The 19,346-nt window shown below is 36.0% G+C and overlaps 1 protein-coding gene across 2 annotated transcripts in view; it reads left to right on the top strand.

Moving 5' to 3' along the window:
• ND-39 (NADH:ubiquinone oxidoreductase subunit 39) overlaps nucleotides 1-18,341 on the top strand; it is a 285,839-nt gene extending 267,498 nt beyond the window's left edge. The window contains exons 10-11 of one of the 2 annotated variants that reach the window (XM_090386829.1): nucleotides 12,361-12,545; nucleotides 18,022-18,341. In XM_090386829.1, the coding sequence (XP_090242955.1) occupies nucleotides 12,361-12,543 (183 nt within the window). In that variant the 3' untranslated portion in view covers nucleotides 12,544-12,545; nucleotides 18,022-18,341. Of the gene's footprint in view, nucleotides 1-12,360; nucleotides 12,546-17,413; nucleotides 17,558-18,021 lie in introns of those variants that run through there. The other variant, XM_090386830.1, reaches the window with a different exon arrangement.
• Nucleotides 18,342-19,346: the final 1,005 nt, after the last annotated feature.

The raw sequence follows: 19,346 nt of genomic DNA, 5'->3' as shown, positions 1-19,346 counted from the left end.
TGAAAGCTATGAGCAGAAAGTCCTTGAATTTCATCATTTTTGTCATTCAATATCGGAAGACACATCAGTTTGAGTTGGGACAGATTGTAAATATGGACGAAGTCCCCCTTCAGTTTGATGTCCAAGTAACTAAACTGTTGATAAGAAGGGGGTGAAAACTGTAACTGTGAAGACAAGTGGACATGAAAAGAGCCATTATACAGTTGTTCTAGCTTGTTGTGCTGACGGAACCAAGCTGCCTCCTATGCTGATTTTCAAACGCAAAACAATGCCAAAAGAAGACATTCCTCGAGGAGTGATTGTCCACGTTCTGCACAAGGGTGGGATGGATCAGGATGGGATGAAGATCTGGTTTGAGAAAGTTTGGAGCAGGAGACCAGGTGGGCTCTTACGCAAACCTGCCCTATTGGTGCTTGATCAGTTCAGGGCACACATAACAAAAAATACAAAGAAGATTGCTGCAGAGCAAAAAACAAAACTTGCCATCATACCTGGAGGCTTGACATCTCAGCTCCAACCACTTGATGTCAGCATTAACAAACCCTTCAAAGCTGCCATGAGAGACGAATGGAACCAATGGATGAAATCTTCTGAGGACAATTTGATACCAGCAGGAAGAGTGAAGAAACCAACTATAGGAGAAGTTTGTACTTGGGTGAAAAGATCCTGGGATAATATCAAGATTGAGATCATTGTCAAGTCATTTAAGAAGTGCGGCATTTCAAATGCCATAGATGGAACTGAGGACGAGGCAATATATGAAGACAGTGATTCGTCATCAGACACAGATGAGGACAAGCTAATGGATGGGAGTTTTGACAGTGATGAGTTGTATGAATTTTATGATGAATAAAACTTGAGTGCAATAACTTTATGTAATACAATTTTTTTCAAATTTTTGGCCCCAAAATTCAGGTGCGTCTTATACATGGGGAAATACGGTAAGTTCTGCTGCACTTTTCTAACATATGGAAGAGCAGGGCGGCACTACAATTAGGCCAACTAGGCAGCTTCCTAGGGCACAGACCTCAGAGTGGTGCAGAAAAATATAATAGTTCATTGTTATTATTGTTGTTATTTGGTTTTTTAGGAGCATTAGCAACGAAGGCCATATTGCTCCGGGGATATGCGGTGGTCACTCCCTGACCTTTCCACATCCTCCATATTTGGTGGTCATGGGTTCGAAACCCGGTCTAATCAAGAAGCGTGTGCTTCACACTGCTGCTGCTCCTGCCCACCTGACTACGGAGGTGCCAATAGTTCATTGTTCATAATAGTTTATAGTCCATTGGTAGTCATAACCAGTTTATTGTTTTCAACACTAACAATACTGTTAAACTTGAGTCCTTGAGGTTGTCATAGACATTCTCTCAGATATGCCAGACGAGCTGTACTTGCTACAATGGAGTCTAAAGTGCTGATGGAACCGATATTCGGGTGACATTCAAGTCAAGTGGACCCAACTTCGGCGAAGTCCGGACAGTCTGTGACAGCCAAATCCTCTGCTTGCACCTTTACAATGATGGGACTGTTATTAATCCTGGATATAACCCCATTCACAAGCACACTCTGGGTGACCACCTAGGTGTGAAGCAACGTAAGCAGGGGTCGAGGCATGGTGCCCACACCACATGGAGGAGTGCTGCCCCTCTGTGTTACCAGGCAATACTAGGTGGTAGAGGGCTCTCATCAACCGGTGCAATACCACCACTTTGCTTATTGGAAGCTTGAAGTAGTGGAAACCATGTTTAATCTCCAGAAATAAGTTCTGGTCAACCCTCCCTCATCTCTTCCATCATGCAGTATAATTTGTCTTTTGAGATTATGATGGACATGATGAAATCCAATCTTCTTTACCTTTTGAGGATACAGCTCTAAAATGGTGTTCGAAGGCCGGCCGCTAGTTAGTACACCAGACCGAACCTATTGATAACTCTTTAGGAGGCTTCTGGATCAGCTAGTGTATAATCTTGCTATCTCTACTCTGCCAGATAGTAACTGGTGGGAGTCCGAATAGTGGGTATGTGGGGAGCATTGTCGAGGCCATGTTATGTCGAGGATCTGGATATATTCTTACCATTTGTACGCCACATCCAAAAATTTCATTATTTCCCGCTTTTTCTTACTATTGAATACACCATGAATTGTTAAACTTAATAGAGCAAGCTTATCTCTGAAAAGATCTAAACCTCCCAAACACTTCCTAGCTCATTTCACAAATATACATGCTCTCAATTCTAATCTCAACGATGTCCATTTCCACTTGCAGTCTGCCAAACCCCATGTACTTTTTATGACAGAATCTCATTTATCGGTTGATTCGACCACTGCTCATCTCATGTGCCCAAATTATTTGCTGTATGATTCCTTTCACCTCAAAGGTACTACTTGTGCATATGTCCGTTCCGATATTCCGTGTCAGAGACTCGGTAATTTGGAATCTCCTCTCTTCGATCTTCTCTGGCTTAAAATCTCTTTACCTCATTGTGTCAAATTCATCTATCTTGTCTCTGCCGTTCTCCTAACTCCACCAATCACTTGGAGCTCTTTGACTTCCTCTCTCTGCAACATGACTTTCTCCAGTTCAACTTTCCTCACAGTGATGTAATTTTAATGTTCACAACAACTCCAGCTGACTTCCACTAGTCACACCAACCCAGCTGGTCGAGATTCTGAGGCTTTTGCAATTACTAATGACCTTGCACAGATTGTTCATTTACCTACAAGAATACTGGACAATCCTAATCATACAGCCAACACGCTTGATCTTTTTCTCACAAACAACCCTTCTAAGTACGCAGTCGAAGTGAGTGGTCCTTTGGGCACCTCAGATCACAACTTGGTGATTGTCTCTTCTCTAATGGAACCTTTATCTAAAGGCTATTCCCAACCTCATGTTGTTTGACATTACAAAAATGCAAAATGGGATGACCTGCGAGTTTTCTTTTCTTCTTTTCCTTAGTTGGATTACTGTTTCAAAACTTCTGATGTCAACGTTTGCTCAGATCGTGTCAGTGAAATTATTCTTGTAAGAATGGAATCCTTTATACCACACTCCACTTTAAAATCTCGACCATTATCTAAACCTTGGTTTTCCAATAAATGTGCTAAGGCTGTTCAAGACAAGAATGTTGCATATCATAATTGGCTTGTTTCTAATTCTTCAGTTACATTTTCTGCCTACACCGAAGCTTGCAACAATTGTAAAGCAGTTATTAATCAGTCCCAACTAGATTTTGAACAGGCTAAGAGTAGAAAACTTGCTTCTTGCTCTAAAGACAACTGAGCATTCTGGTCTCTTGCCAAAGCTATTAGCTACAACTTTTGCCCATCCCTGCTCCAACCTCTGTCGTGGGAGTGACAACTCCACCTCTGTCGTGGGAGTTTGAAGTGACAACAAAACCAGATGGTTCTGTTGTCACTTCAGTCAAGAATAAAGCTGATCGCTAGCATCCAAATTTTCTTTCAACTCATGTAATGATCTCGGTAAAACACCTCCCACTATTCCCAACACGCTCCTTTCAATGCCTCCTGTAGTCTTCTATGAAAAGGATGTCAGAAGGATTTTGAAGAATCTTGATGCTAAGAAAGCTCCATGTCCTGATGGTATTTCTCCACTTATTCTCAAAACCTGTGCTCCTGAATTTACTCCTGCTCTTTACAACCTTTTTTTCACTTTCGTATTCCAAAGGTGTTTTTCCTTCTGCTTGGAAATTTGCTCATATCCAGCCAGTTCCTGAAAAAGGTGACAAATCCCTCCCATCCAATTATCGTTCCATTGCAATTACTTCTATTCTTTCTAAAGTAATGGAGAAATCAATTAACCACCAACTCTTAAACTACCTTGAAACATTCTGTCTGAACTGCCATCGCCCGTATGGATTCCGTCAGTGTCAATCCACTAGTGATATTCTGGCTTATGTTACCCGTTTATGGACAAATTCAATGGAAAAAATCAGTGAAATGCAAGCAGTTGCTCTTCACATCTGAAAGGCTTTCGATCATGTTTGGCATAAAGGTCTTCCATCATATGGTTTACCAACTGTTTTTTTGTAATTGGTTATACAGCTTCTCTCTGATTGCTCACCGAGGGTGATGGTAGATGGTGCTCTGTCTTCTATCTTCTCCACTAATGCTGGTGTCCTCCCACCCCCAAGATTCAGTTCTTTCCCCCACTCTTTTCCTCTTGTATATTAGTGGGCTTCTTCCATTGACTTGAAATCCTATCCATAGTTTTGCCGATGATAGCACATTGCATTCCATTTTCCATTTTGAGAAACCTTGCCCTGCTCAATCAGCTTCAACTCCTCGAATATCCGCTACCAATCCCTTAAATGCCGATCTCCAGGTAATTCTCCAGTGGGGCAAAGACAACTTAGTTGATTTCAATCCTTCTAAAATTTAGTCTTATCTTATATCTCGCAAAAAAGATTCTTCTGCTCCTGTGCTTATCTTTGGTGACACTCCAATTTCTAGGCAAGTTGATATATCTCTTTTGGAGATTACCCTGACTTCTAATCAATCTTGGCACAAGCATATTACAAATATTGCCTCCTCTGCATCTAAAAAACTTGGTTTTCTCTTTCGCTCTCGACGTTACTTTTCTTCCAAACAGCTTTTCACTGTACAAATCGCAAATCCGCCCTACCATGGAATATTGTTCCCACATCTGGGGCGGCATCCCCAAAACATCTCTCAGGCTTCAAGATTCCATTCGGAACAGGGCAGTTAGGTTAATTAATGACTCATCTCTAACAAAATCTCTCCACTCACTCTCATAAACGTACTGTTTCTGCTGCAATGCTTTTTTACAGATACTTCCATGGTCAGTGCTTTAAAAAAAATACTCCTGAACCTTACAGAGGAGGAATATAACAATGACAATACAGCAATAATACTGTTTACACTCAATATACAATGGAATATCATATATTACAGGCGATTTGCATTTATGCAAAGCTTGGATGACAGAGATTTGTTTATTTGTAACACCTTCATTGTGATATTTTCTTGTTTACTCACAATGAATAGTTAATTTGATTGATTTGTATTATCCATTTTTTTTTTGTATTATTTCTTATTATTATATTTATTTTTATTTTCTAATCTCTGTTGGCACAAGCACTTTTCTTCTGAATTGGCTTCTATAATTCCAGCTCTCTCTTTCAAAACAGTCCGAACACGTGCTGCTGCCACCAGCCAACATCCATTTACTGTCCAACTTCAAACTCACAGAACCAACTTTTCATCTTCCTCATTTGTTCGTTCAACTGCCGTTTTCTGGAACAACCTTCTTTCATATGAGATTTCCTGAAAATTGCAGTCTACAGAGTTCAAATATCTTCTTTTGTCTTCTCAACCTCCAATCCAAGCATGGTACTAAGTGCTATAGGTTCTAATACCTCTCGTGTTTGGGGTTTTCGTAAAAAAAAAAAAAAAAAAAACTGAATTAAATTTCGATCACAGTGATCCCATATATTTTTATTTCTTTTTTCTAGTGAGCTATGGCTGATAAAAAACGACCTTCTAGAGCCCAGTACCGCAAACGAAAGGCAAAAAATGCAAGTGGGGTTCTTCCTGAAATACCTTCATACATAGAAAGCAAAACAAAAACATGAATATGACTGTACTCTTTTTGAAACCAGCACTGGGGGAGCTGAATGTGGTGCTCCTACTATTAATGATATAAACTCTAAGACAGATGTTTCACAAATTGGTGATATTTCTGGAAAACACATAGAGGAAAAAGAGGATGTCAAGAAAAATGAGAGTACTGCAAAATCTGCAAAGGAAGATGGTATTGTGCCTGACTTGAATTACAGTTACCCTGCCAAACGGCCCTACTGTTGCAGTGATAATTTGCGACAGCTTATAATACAACATGGACCACAGCAGGTTGTATCACATGATTTTTCCAACCACTCAAAAAACAGAAGATTTTCTCCTATACGCTACAAGAGGAGACTTGCAAATGGTGAAGAAGTGTGCCGTCAGTGGTTGATATATTCAACCACACCTTTTGCAAGTTACTGTAAGTTGTTCAGCAAAAAAAATGATGCAGCATCTCTACAAGAAACAGGTTCAAAAGACTGGAAGAACATTGAAGCAATTCTTTCTTCTCATAAGCGGAATACTGATAATTTAGAAAACTATCAAGCCTGGCGTGAACTTGAATTGTGCTTATCTAAAGGAAAAACAACTGATGCTAATAACCAGCAGAAAATTAGGCAAGAAGAAGAATATTGGCAACAAATCTTGCAGTGCTTGATTGCTTTCGTCAGAGCTCTTGGCATGCAAAACTTGTCATTCCGCAGTACAAATGAAAAGTTGTACAATGCTACAATTGAAATTTTTTAAAGTTTGTAGAATATCTAGACCTTTTTGATCCTATCATGAATGAACATTTCTTAGAGTTAAAGATCAAGAAACAGTGGTTCACTACCTAGGAAAAGATATCCAAAATTAGCTTATACAGTTTCTAGCCAGTGCTATAAAGCAGCAAATTTTAACGCATACAAACTTAGCCAAATACTATTCAGTTATTCTGGACTGAATACCTGATGTTAGTCATATTGAGCAAATGAGAATGATTGTACGTTTTGTTGATGTAATCAAACCATCAGATGATGAAATGTCTGAGCCTGAAGTTATCATAAGAGAACATTTCTTGGGATTTGTTCTACTACAGAAGACTACAGGTGCCTTTATAGCAGAAACTCTTCTTGAACAGCTTGAGCAAATGGGATTACCAATTGAAAATTTGCGTGGTCAAGGTTGTGATAATGGGAGTAACATGAAAGGTAAAGAAAATGGCGTACAAAAGAGAGTCCTGAACATAAAACCACGTGCCTTTTTTGTGCCCTACAATGCACGCTCTTTAAGCTTGGTAGTCAATAATGCTGCTAGGCATTGTCTGGAAGCAACTAGTTTCTTCATTTTGGTTCATCAGATCTATAATTATTTCTCTGCATTGTTGACAAATTCTAACTAGCCATATAGACTTAGGCATAACTCTTAAGCTATTGAGTGAGACAAGGTGGGAGAGTCCGATCGATGCTTTGAAACCACTGAGATATCATCTTGATAATATGTAGGATGCTTTAATAGAGATCTTTGATGATAAAAGACTAACAGGTTCATGTTGAAATACTTCCCGAATTGAAGCTAAGTCCCTTGCTGGTGCAATTAGTAAGTTCAAGTTTGTGGTATCCCTTGTTACATGCTACAACATCCTTTTTGAAGTCAATCTTACAAGCAAGCTACTACAAAACCCAAGGGGCTCACATCTGGTGAGTGTGGGCTTGGAACACCCAGGGTCCTGAGCTGGATATCATCATTCTTCTCTTTCTTGGTGATTCCTTTCTACCTCTCTCTCTCTCTCTCTCTCTCTCTCTCTCTCTCTCTCTCTCTCTCTCTCTCTCTCTATCAGGGTAACTCGGGAATTTTTTTTTTGTTTTTGGTTGGTGCAGCATAAGCCTCAGGCTTCCTTGCATCATGTAGTTAATAATAATAATAAAAATAAGGAAGCTGATTTAAATTCAGCTACAAGACAGTTGCAAGTAACTAAGAATTAACTTGTGGACTGCAGGTGTGATGATGGTTTTCAACAAGTTTTGACAGATGCTACTGAGATTGCAAAGGAACTAGAGATACTACCAAACTCTGAGACAGAACAAGTTAGAAACAGGAGAAAGGAATGGCAGTTTGAGTATGAGGCCCAAGAAGAGGCACCATAAGATCCAAAGCAGAAATTAAAAGTAGGTTTCTATTATGTGTTTTAGACATGGCCATACAATCAATTGAAGAGAGATTCCAACAGCTACAACAATATAATTCCCTATTTGGCTTCCTGTATGATATATACAGTATAAAGAAAAAAATCTACTGAAGATGTACTTAAGGACTTAAAAAGAATTTGGAAAAATCATTAATGCATAATGGAAACAAAGATATTTATGCTGAAGATCTGTGTTGGAAACTTATAGCAATTGCCAGAAGACTTCCAAAGTCTATGCCGCCACAAGAAGTACTTCTCTTCACACTACAACAAAAACTCCTGGTTAATGTGCATAATGTTTCCATTGCTCTAAGGATCCTTCTCACACTTCCAGTATCAGTGGCAAGTAGTGAATGTAGTTTTTCAAAGCTCTAAACTTATAAAAACTTACATATGCTCTTACATTGCAATGTTGGAAAAGAGACTAGTTGGCTTGGCAACTATATCAATTTAACATACCCAGGCATCAGCACGTGATCTGGTTGAATTGACGACAAAATTTGCAAAGGAAAAGGCACACAAAGTGAGATTTTCATGTGCCTGAAATTGAAACTTTTATGAGACATTTTTAACTCTTTGTCTGTTTTTTGTTTGTTTCTCTGTCTGACTGTAAGTAAAATATTGTGATAACATGATGGGTTGGTTGACAATAGTATATACATGGTGTTTCAAAAATGGTCAATAATTTAAAGGTGAAAAGTACAAACTAAAATAAGCAATAAAGTCCCAGTGAACATCAGGGCCACTTTTCGATATAATGCACATTTTCTGTTACGATCCGCCATTGACTATGGGAGCACTAGTTTGTATGAATCCTTTGCTAAGGATGGTTTTATTAAACATAAGATAATACATTTTTAATTTTTGGTTTCAACACCACAGGATTTTTCAACACTACAGAATGTTCTCTCTAACACCCTTTCCTCAACATCAGGTGTTATGCTTCTGGGCCTACCTGCTTGTACTCCATGTGCAAAGTGCCCATGTTCTCTAAGGCATTGATGTACTCTTATGAAGAAAATCTGATAAATAAATAAAGAAAATTTATTTATCAGTTGATAAACTAGGCATTCAGAACCATCACAGAAACAGTCCTGTGATGGTTCAGAATGACCACTCACTTTTGCTTTAGGCTTCTTAACCTAGAACCAGTCACACAAAGAATTGTTACTCCTCCAGGTGCAGGGGTCTAAGTCCACACCATTCCATTTCAAAAAAAAATAAATAAATCAAAATTGTTCACTTTTTCACACCACCTTCATTTTCAACTATGAAAAATCCATTTTTTATATTACAAACATGTTTTTAGTTATTTTTTTAAAAATAAAACCTTTTCTACCATGCTTCAGATCTGTTGGCAAGCAAAATGTAAATCAAAACAACCCATGCAATAACATGAAAGCCTTACATTTGAAGTGCTATGTTTGACACTGCTTTGCATACTTACCCAATCAACACCAGCCAGATACTTCACTTTCATGAAATCTGTGTAACTATTGGAGATAATGCCATCTGTCATATATCTAGCACATTTCAATAATTTGATGTGAGAAATACCACTCAACATGTGCATACAATTAAGCTTAATTTCATTGTGTGTTTTTTTCCTGTTTACATGATAACTAATAGAGATTTCTGGAATTGTCATTGGAGAAATAAATCAAAGAAAAACTTTTGTTGACAGCTCTTGGGGGTTTCAGTTACGTGGACCAAGTCGATGGAGAGAACAACATTGCTAAAATTGTTCTGGACACCTATGACCCCACATGTCCGGGTTGTAGTTACAAATGGATGAAAGTTGTGTCATCTAAATTTAAATGTTTGGTAAATACATTATGTCATCCTAATGCTTCTTGTATGACACACAGAAACCGAGTAATCTTTGATAATTATAAGTGTGTTGCTAATCTTGTTCAAAAATAGTAACAGGCACTCTATTATATATTTGATAATCAGTTGTATAGAAAATAGTAATTGATGCCTTTTAACAAAGTCCCCTTATTCTTAGAGTACAATAAAAAAAAATTATGGCTCTGTCATACTGCTTACTTGAATGCAAGGCAACCAAAGAACAATAGTTGCCAATTCTTGAATGTTTTGCTATGCTGGACTCCCTAATTTTCTTAAAAGTAGCCACTCTAGATGTCTTGTATATGAGCTACAAATTCAATTTTAGCAAAATCTGAAGCATGATTTCATATTGCACTAAAATTAAATTAGATCACTAATTCTAACTTTTTTTTTTTTTTTTTTTTTTTTTGTGCCAAACAAGTGTGGACAGCAGACAGGAACTTTTTTTTTTTCCTTTTTTGTTAGTTGTTGGCGCATCAGCTTCTGTGGCCATATTGCACCTCCCAAAGTTTTTGCATTTTGTACTCTGATCCATGCCCGAGGCGGGATTCGAACCCGTGACCTTTGGGTTGCCATGCAGGCACTTTACCAACCCGGCTAGCTCAGTCGGCACAGGAACATTTCTGGAGCAAATGACTTGAAATCATGATTGTAAATAAGGTTCCATCTGTTTTTCTTATTTATTCCGAACAGTACGCCTTCCATTCAGGGGAGAGGGGGGATATTGGTTCATAAATGCCATCTCACAGAAAAAGTTCTGATCAGTACAATAAATTTTTCTTCACTCAGATAAGACTTACAAACCACTAATAAGGGAAGCAGAAGCTGTCCAAAATCTGAAAATACTTTTGCTGTGGTGAAATTTTTCTTAGAACAATATTTATAGTAATAGGATATTACTGTGTATTTCAATTTAGTGAATTTTTGCTCTTTCTAATTAGTGATTTATTGTCATGGACATTTGAAATAGTCTGTTTCTCATTCCTTTACATGATCATAGGGGAAAACAAAGAAAGGAAACTGGCAAGTCAAATCAATTGGCAGATTTTTAAGTAAAGGAAACTTTTTAATATAATAATGAGACAACTTGTGATCTTTTAAGATGGTATTTACTTTATTTCATGGAAATTCAAAATATTAGATATTATTAAAATAAAAGACTGACTATTTTAAGTGGGATGTAAAAGACTGAATATTTAAGTGGGGTAAAAAATATAAATTTATATTTTATTTTTATTTTATTATCTATTTAAAGTGAATAAGTATGATAGCTTCACATTAGCAATTGCATTAGTGGAACTTGTATAAAAGACAGGAGGAAAAAAAAAAAAAAAAAGACTGCAACCAAAAATCTTATTAAAGGTGATTTTTACAGTACTTGCACTTGCATCATCAGATGAAATAAAAGAGAAAGGCATTCAAGATGTTTAAGAAAGAATAAATGATACTATTTATACAAGAGGTGCATTAATAAAAGTATAGTAGTTTGATTTGAAAGAAAAACAGATCCCCCCCATATCTATATGAAAACATGGTGAACAGTTTGAATCTTAGATTAGATTGCACCTTGGAATATAAACACAACTGTTTCACAAAAGAAAAGGAATATAAATAGTTTCATATGTTGAGAGAAGGACAAAATCATTTTTTTTTTAGAATATCTTTAATTAAACAACATGAATTGCTTTCAAGTGACCTTTATTGTATACAAAGTATATTAATTAACTTTACACAATAGAGCTATTTAATAATTGGCAATGTCTCTCAATTCCATGTTGAATCCGGTGATCAGGACTAATCAGGATTGAAGCTTTTTACTAACTGTACAGGGTGCAAGACAGAATCTCCTACCCTGTACATAGTGTTATTAACATTACAAATTAATTCATAAATGCTTTACTTTTCTTATTTCTACTTTGATGCTATCTTGTGATAGTATACTGTCAGAAGTTGAACATAAACCTATTGGTCAAGATGACTAATTGTTATTAACCACTTTACCTTTAAAAACTTTGTCACATTTACATTGCTTATATGTGGTTTCATGCCATTACAACTTTTTTTTTTTTTTTCATAGTATTTGACCCATCTACTGCTTAAAAATATCACCATAGATACCTTCAAATATGAAAGAAAGAGAAAAATTCAATTAGATTATTTGTTAACCAGCATAGATACTAAATCAGTTTAATACAAAACTCAAGAGCGAAAGTCTCGTGGTGTGAGAGTTATATGGATAGTCTCAGTTTTAGACTTAGCTGTGAGCAAATTACTTGAGTTTTAAAAGTTCTGTACTGTGAAACATCTTGCATATTTCTCATCAATTGGGTTGTCAGTCATACATGGTGCCTATTTATCTGCTGATGAAGCAGCACTAAAAGATGTCTAAACTTTAGGGAAGATAAATCAGCATATTTCAAGTAAATGGCATTATCATACTTATCCCTTTGGAGCAGTGCTTTAATTTAAATTTGTGAGTGTAACACTGAGTAGGGCCCTCAAAATATGAAATTGATTCATTTAGTAGCATAAAACTTATATTATGAAGACTATTAGCATAGCCTCTACATTATACTACTTTAAATGAAATTGTAAAAGTTTGTAGTGTAATTAATAATTACAGTACAAAAAAACTAAAACATTTTAGTGTTTTACTGTAATTATTAATTACAATACAACAATAAAAATTTATTTGAACTAATAGCAAAATTTTTGCATCCATAAACATTTAGGATCACATTTCTGATACCATAATTCCTGGACTGCCCAACTTAGAAGACCTAGGAATAACACTTACAACTATGGAAGAGCGCATGGTATTTGAATTAAGGCAATTCCGAGCATTAGCATATTATGATGCTGATGCAACTGAATACATGCAATCAGTTGATCCTCCACCTTTTGCCTCTGCCTAAAGGTGAGCCATTTTATATATATATAGTATAAGACAACTTAAAAATACCCTGGAAAACAGTGAATAATATTAGTATTTGATGTTGATTACTTAAAAAAAAAAAAATAAATAATAATAATATTTTAGTGAACTATGTATGATTAGCATATAGTATACACAGTGCAGAAATTTGAAAATGAGACTGATGCTAGAAAAGAATAATGAATGAATGAAATAAATACATGAATAAACTAACCTTGAGTAAACTAATACCACATGCAACAATTTGGACACGGACGTGTTAGGCACTTCCCTAAAAGGCACCGTTAGGACCGAAGTCCATATGTGCTAATTTCATTCACTAAAATTTATTACTACCCAAAGATTATTTATAAATTTAAAAAATATGTATATATAAATAAAACAAATACAATAAAAGGGGGTAAATATAATAAATATGTAACAATATACAATATTTACATATCATTCATACGGTAGAATGAATTATATTTACAATAATTATTAAATTTTGAACAGTCACATCACAATCAAAACAACAATATTAAAATTTTGAATAAAACCGAAGAAGTGCATGGCATGACCAGCAAAGAAGAGCCATGGCAGTTTAGTCTGAAGGAGCTGAACAGTGCATAACACTGTCCAAAGCATTCAGTTTCCATCCAAACCTCGCAGAGGTATACAGTGTGTAGATAAAATTGCGGCTCTTCTTTTAAAAACCGTATTTATAAACTCTAAAAACAATTTAAATTAACTTTTATCTAAAAAGAATTCTGGAAGAGAACCGTCATTTAATAAAAAAGTACTTCTTTCTGATTCAGATCCTATATCCAAATAATTATAACAGTTGAGGGCAACGTGAGGACTGGTCTACAACGCCCCGCACTCACACAGACTGGAGGGAACCAAGCCAAACTGGTTCAGCCAGGGCCAGAATTTAAAATTTATTGTCGAGATTGGAGGGCAGAAATACAAACTTCTCTGCCATTCCCAGCAACCATATGATGGAAATTGAAAGCAACCCCCACCACCGAGCACTACCTAATACCTGAACACCTTTGTAAAACGAAACTCAAGAGCGAAAGTCTCGTGGTGTGAGAGTTATATGGATAGTCTCAGTTTTAGACTTAGCTGTGAGCAAATTACTTGAGTTTTAAAAGTTCTGTACTGTGAAACATCTTGCATATTTCTCATCAAATGGGTGATAATTTATATGCATCCCATGCATTTTTCTTCTCTGCCACGAGCCTCATTAATTCATCTTGTCAAACCAAGCTCCGGAAGCATACGTCAGAATGGATACAAAAACACATTCGTATAACATGTTTAGAGCATGCCCTTTATTCCCCATTTGACCTTGACGACCCTATGGAGCTTGGCATATAAATGCTTAACTTTTACTTTCAAATATTTTACACGGTCTGTGAAAAAGAGACGATCTTCCAGGTACAGAACATTAGAGACGTTCCTCAAAGAGACACCTCCACTTTTAATAACTGGCAGCCTAGAATGGCTTAGCCTACCCTTCAATAACAAGGTCACTGTTTTTCTTTAGAAATGGTGAGCTTGTGAAGGGCACTCTAATCTAACAACTTGCTCAAGGTTATACTACCTTTCTCCTCAATTTCTTTCCTGGAGTTGCCTGACACAACCAATACCAAATCATCGGCGTAGGCAATGGCAGTAGTGTCGCCCAAGTCACCTGCTAAAATTTCATCCATCACCATTGTCCACATGTAGGGGCCGAGTAATGGATCCCTACGAACAACCTTGTTGAACTTTATATGTTATTTGATCAAATTTTGACCAGACAAGAACACTGTGGTCTGAAAAGTAATCCTTCAAGGTGTATAAATTTCCAGGACACAGAGTGGCTCTAGCCTTGCAAAGGATACTACCCCACCACAGGGCATCCAGTCCACGGGGACATCCTCTGAGTCCAAGGAGCTTTCATAATTATGGCTAAGGGTTTGCTTACTTCCTTTACTGCTGCTTCTAATACAATTGGATAGATCCCATCCACCCCAGGTACCTTCCTTATATTTAACTTCAACAATTTCTCTTCCACTTTGCTCTCAGTTATTACAAAATCACTTAACTCCCTATTAGAGTTTGATAAGCTTCTGGCATTCCTCTCCTTGAATAACTCCTCATGTGTGAATGTAGATGCAAAATACTCATTCAGTTTATCAGTTACATGATCATGATCATCATTAGTCAAACCATCTGTGTTAAATTGACCAATCTGATTCATCCCTTCCCTTCTAGAGTTTACATAAGTAAAGAACTCTTTGCTGTTTTTCTTTGCAACCTTTGCCAAATATTTCTCGTAATCTGCCCACACCTCTTCTGTGACTTGATTACAGACTAGCTTATATCTGCTAGGCTTCTGTGTTGGGTGATAATTTATATGCATCCCATGCATTTTTCTTCTCTGCCACGAGCCTCATTAATTCATCTGACAACTATTTAGGCCTAAACCTTGAACAGTATTTCTTAGTTGGTATCAAAAGCCTTGTACCCTCCAACATTTAGAATTCACCGTTGGCAACATCATCATCATCAGTTGATCTCACTGTATTGAATTTAAAAACCCCTCTTAGACCACTGTAGTCACCTTTACGAAAGCAAAAACCCTTCCCCCTACCTCTGATGGTAGTTACATCTTGAAGTAAATCCCACATAAGTACACAGTGATCACTGCCACCTAGTGATTCCTTTATTTGCAAATTCTTAATGCATGAAGAATCACTGCTGATAATCAGATCAAGAGTATTCTCCCTCTGGTTGCCTCTCGAACATGTTGCTGTATTAAACAGTCATCCAATAAATCCACAAAAGTCTTGCTAGTGTGCGAGTGACCAATCCACAAGTTCCAGTCAATATTTGGAAAGATAAAATCCCCCATTACATGACATTCTGATTTACTGGCCCACTCTATTTCTCTGCACAATTGCTCATTATGCTTGTAAGATTTGTTAGGCCTATAACAATTCAGAGTTAGGCTGAAATTATTTTTTTGACTGTGAAGGCATAGTTCATCATTTACGTGGAAATTATTAAGCACTTGGGAGAGATGCAGTCAGAAAGAACAGATCTGATTTTGTCAGCAAGAAAATTTGAAAATTACTCTGTGCTCCTGCAATTTCTGAATACCTTTAGATAAGCTTTATAACTGTCGTACAGCATCCTTTCTATTTACCTGACCTTGCCATGTGTGCTTTTACTTTTTATTATTTTTTTTCTCAAAATTAAAGAACTTGTTAAAGAGACAGCAATTTTAGTATTATTAGTAGCAAATGATGCAGGGAAGGATCTTATACAACACCAGCAAAAGAAGAAAGAAAAAAAATTAAAGTGGAGAAAACTACTCGCTTTATATCGTGTCCAATGATTTTTCTAATTTTGTTTTAATTTTTGCACGAAGCAGAAGTTATGGCAGCTGTAATGGCAAACACAGTCAAAGAAAGGGACCCATTGATGTTTTTTTTTTTTTTTTTTTTGCCTAATGAAAATTGTTAAAAAACTAAGTTTGTAAAATCTAATGGGTAATTATCTATAAATATATTTGTTTAACTAAAAGTTAAGTTCTGGAACGTTTTGATCATACATTGTATGATAATAGTTAAGTATTGTGAGAAGAAAAACAATAGGTAGCTTAAGACCATTCACTGGGACTACCAATTCCATTCTCATGGTAGAGAACTTTGTTGAAAATACACCATTCTTTGCTCATAATAGTGAACTACAATCGTAGTATAAAAGGCATAGATTTAATTGTATCTCATATTGTGACTACCTTCACAACGAGTTACCATATATTGCACTACCTGAAATAAGTAACACTTCATTAATGGTGAAGACTGTTGTTACTTATTCTCAGTGGGCACCATCACCCAGCTGGCACTGTTTCAAGGCTTGTTGGCCTATCATCAGTGGTGGGCAGGTCCTGGTGTTGCAATCATACCAACCCAGTTATGAAGTTAATTCCACAATATGAGAGATGCCAAAAGGTGTACAAAGTAATACTAAATAAAAATATAAATGCACATGGATAATACGTTATGAGCTTGAAATTCACTATAGAACTTCGGTTGTTTGTTTGTTTGTTGTTTGGTTTTTAGGAGCATTAGCAACTAAGGCCATATTACTCCGGTGATATGTGGTGGTCATTCTCTGACCTTTCCGTATCCTCCGTATTTGGTGGTGACGGGCTCGAACCCGGGTCTAATCAAGAAGCGTGTGCTACATACTGCTGCTCCTTCCCACCTGGCTACAGAGGCGCCATAGAACTTCGGTGAACATGCACCATTCTTTGCTCATAATAGTGAATTACAATCATAGTTCACTATGAGTTCACTATTTAATTGTATCTCGTATTGTGAAGGTAGTCACAATATGAGATACAATTAAATCGATGCCTTTTATACTACAATTGTAGTTCACTATTAGGAGCAAAGAATGGTGTATTTTTACCCAAGTTCTATAGTGAATTTCAAGCTCATAACATATTATGCCATAATATGTTATGCTCATAACATTGCCTTGTACATTTATATTTTTATTCTCATGGTATACAGTGTGTGATGAGACGTACGCCTACAGACTGATTTTAAGTGACCTATTGTTTTTAATCCTTAACTATAAATTGTGATATTGTCTGAAAGCTGAAGGGGAAAAAAATCAAAAACTGGTATCCATGGGATTTGGACATTGCTGGATTTGTTACTTCATCCTGTAAATATTAATTTAATAATTTTAAGTTGCAAAAGATGGGAGCAATTCATCTTGATATATTGCATTACAAATAATTAATGAATAGTATAAAATGTTGAAATTAAAAACATATGTATATATGTTATATATTATACTAGGCTGGTCTGGAATCCACATCAGCCGTCATTAAAAGAAAAGGTGAAATTCATTTGAAAGTGAAGATAGAACCGTTAAACCCCAAACACAAGATATTAGCTGAAAAACCTTCCTAATGTATGGATTAACTCCAACCATTTCACATTAAGTGATCAATTTGATCTTTTAAATACAGCCTAGATATCCTTATTTAAAACAACAGTCCCGAAAATTGTGTACTTGGACTTTTTTTTTTAAATCTACATTCACATGAGGGAGAACAGAATAAAAAAGTTCTTCCATATGTATTAAATAAGAAAGATATATTATTCTCGAGAGAATGAGAGTATGAACGTGGATGTTGGAAAAAGCAAGACAAGAGTAGATGAATGGTATAAATGCTTTCTTCACCTTTGAATAGAATAATCTTACGGACAGTGTTTTACTCATTTACTCTGAATTTGGAAATTAAGTACCATTTCCATTGGTGAGAATTTCTTGGAGAATCAAGCAATGTCTTGATTGAGTTTAACTTTTTTTTTTTCTTTTTCTTTTTTTTATCATTATAGATTTCAACCTCCAATTTTTGCTATTTCCAGGAATGGTTTTTAATATACTTTTTCTCCCTCAGGTTACTTCACTAAACAAGCCAGCAGGCTACTGTATAGAAATCATATGCTGCTTGAAACTTAGCTGAGGTCTAAAGCATGAAGTTAAAAGGGGGAAAAAATTATATATATATATATCCTTTTTATTTATTACGTGTAGATAAAAGATGTGTTGAGATTAAAGATGAATGAATGTTTTAAAATGTGTCACTTGCCAGAGCATTAATCTGCATTATTAACCAATGGTTGGTTAATTAGCATGATGAACTCAACTTAACTATATAACATATACAGTATTTTTCTTCACTTATGAAGGCAAAAATGATTAAAATATTAAGAGAAACTTGTTTTTACTTTATTTTTGGGAGTGCCTCTTTTTTATAAAACAAGAATAATTTAGTTTTAATCTTAAAAATGTTTTTATTTTAATAGTGTATCCATAGATAAATTTTTTGTTTGCTGTGTTGGACATTTTATATTCATAATTTTTAACTTCCCCTTGTTTATGCTAGAATGACTAGATTTATTCATTTAATACAGGTTGATATCCTACATTCTGAATAAGTTTCCATGATTCATTCGGAAATAGATCTTTTCTCATCATATCAAAAAGATCCATTTCTGTCTATAATATGCAAATTTTCCAAAATTCTTACTCTTGTTATTCATCTTTTCTGACTCAAGATGAAGATGAAAAGAAATACAGTGCTGCTGGCATTTGTTTATAAGAAACCTACTTAATCACTCAGTTATTCCAATTATACTCTTCTGTATAAAGTAGACAGAAACGATATTCCCAAGCTGCTGATCATGGCTTTGCCTTACTAATCAATTCCAACTTTCTATCTAAAGCAATTTTTACACGTATTTGTTGGAAGTAGTTGTAGCTTGTAGCATCAGGAGTAGGGATGAACACGCATAATGGCGGCGAAATTCAAGATGCGATCTGAGTGGAAAAATTTTGGTTGCTAGGATGTTACTTTCTATTTTTCTCACTATATAGTGCTGCTGCTTATTTGCATTTTATTATTTATTTTTATTTTATTCACTAGATGGCATTGGTTATTTATTAAATAACCTTGTTACCTTGGCTGAGATTTGATTGCAGGTTGTGGCTGGTGACAGTTCCTTATGGCTACTACATCCCGTCCCCCGTGAGATTATGTTTAGGTGTATCTGCTAAAGCTAGAAGTCGTAATGTCAAAGCTAATTGACGTGCGTACTTAATGAGTTAATTAGAGCCACCCATGAATTGTGGGATTTTAATGAGTTGGGAAGGGCAGAGGGATGGGACCATACATTTCCTATGTGGCTGTATCTCTTGACAATGGTTGAAAGACGTGTCAGC

The sequence above is a fragment of the Mastigoproctus giganteus genome, chromosome 12 (assembly GCF_048544385.1).
Source record: "Mastigoproctus giganteus isolate SK-2022 chromosome 12, ASM4854438v1, whole genome shotgun sequence".
NCBI classification, from domain to species: domain Eukaryota; kingdom Metazoa; phylum Arthropoda; class Arachnida; order Uropygi; family Thelyphonidae; genus Mastigoproctus; species Mastigoproctus giganteus.
Note: the sequence above shows the minus strand (reverse complement) of the source record. Positions and strands in the feature narration are given on the sequence as shown.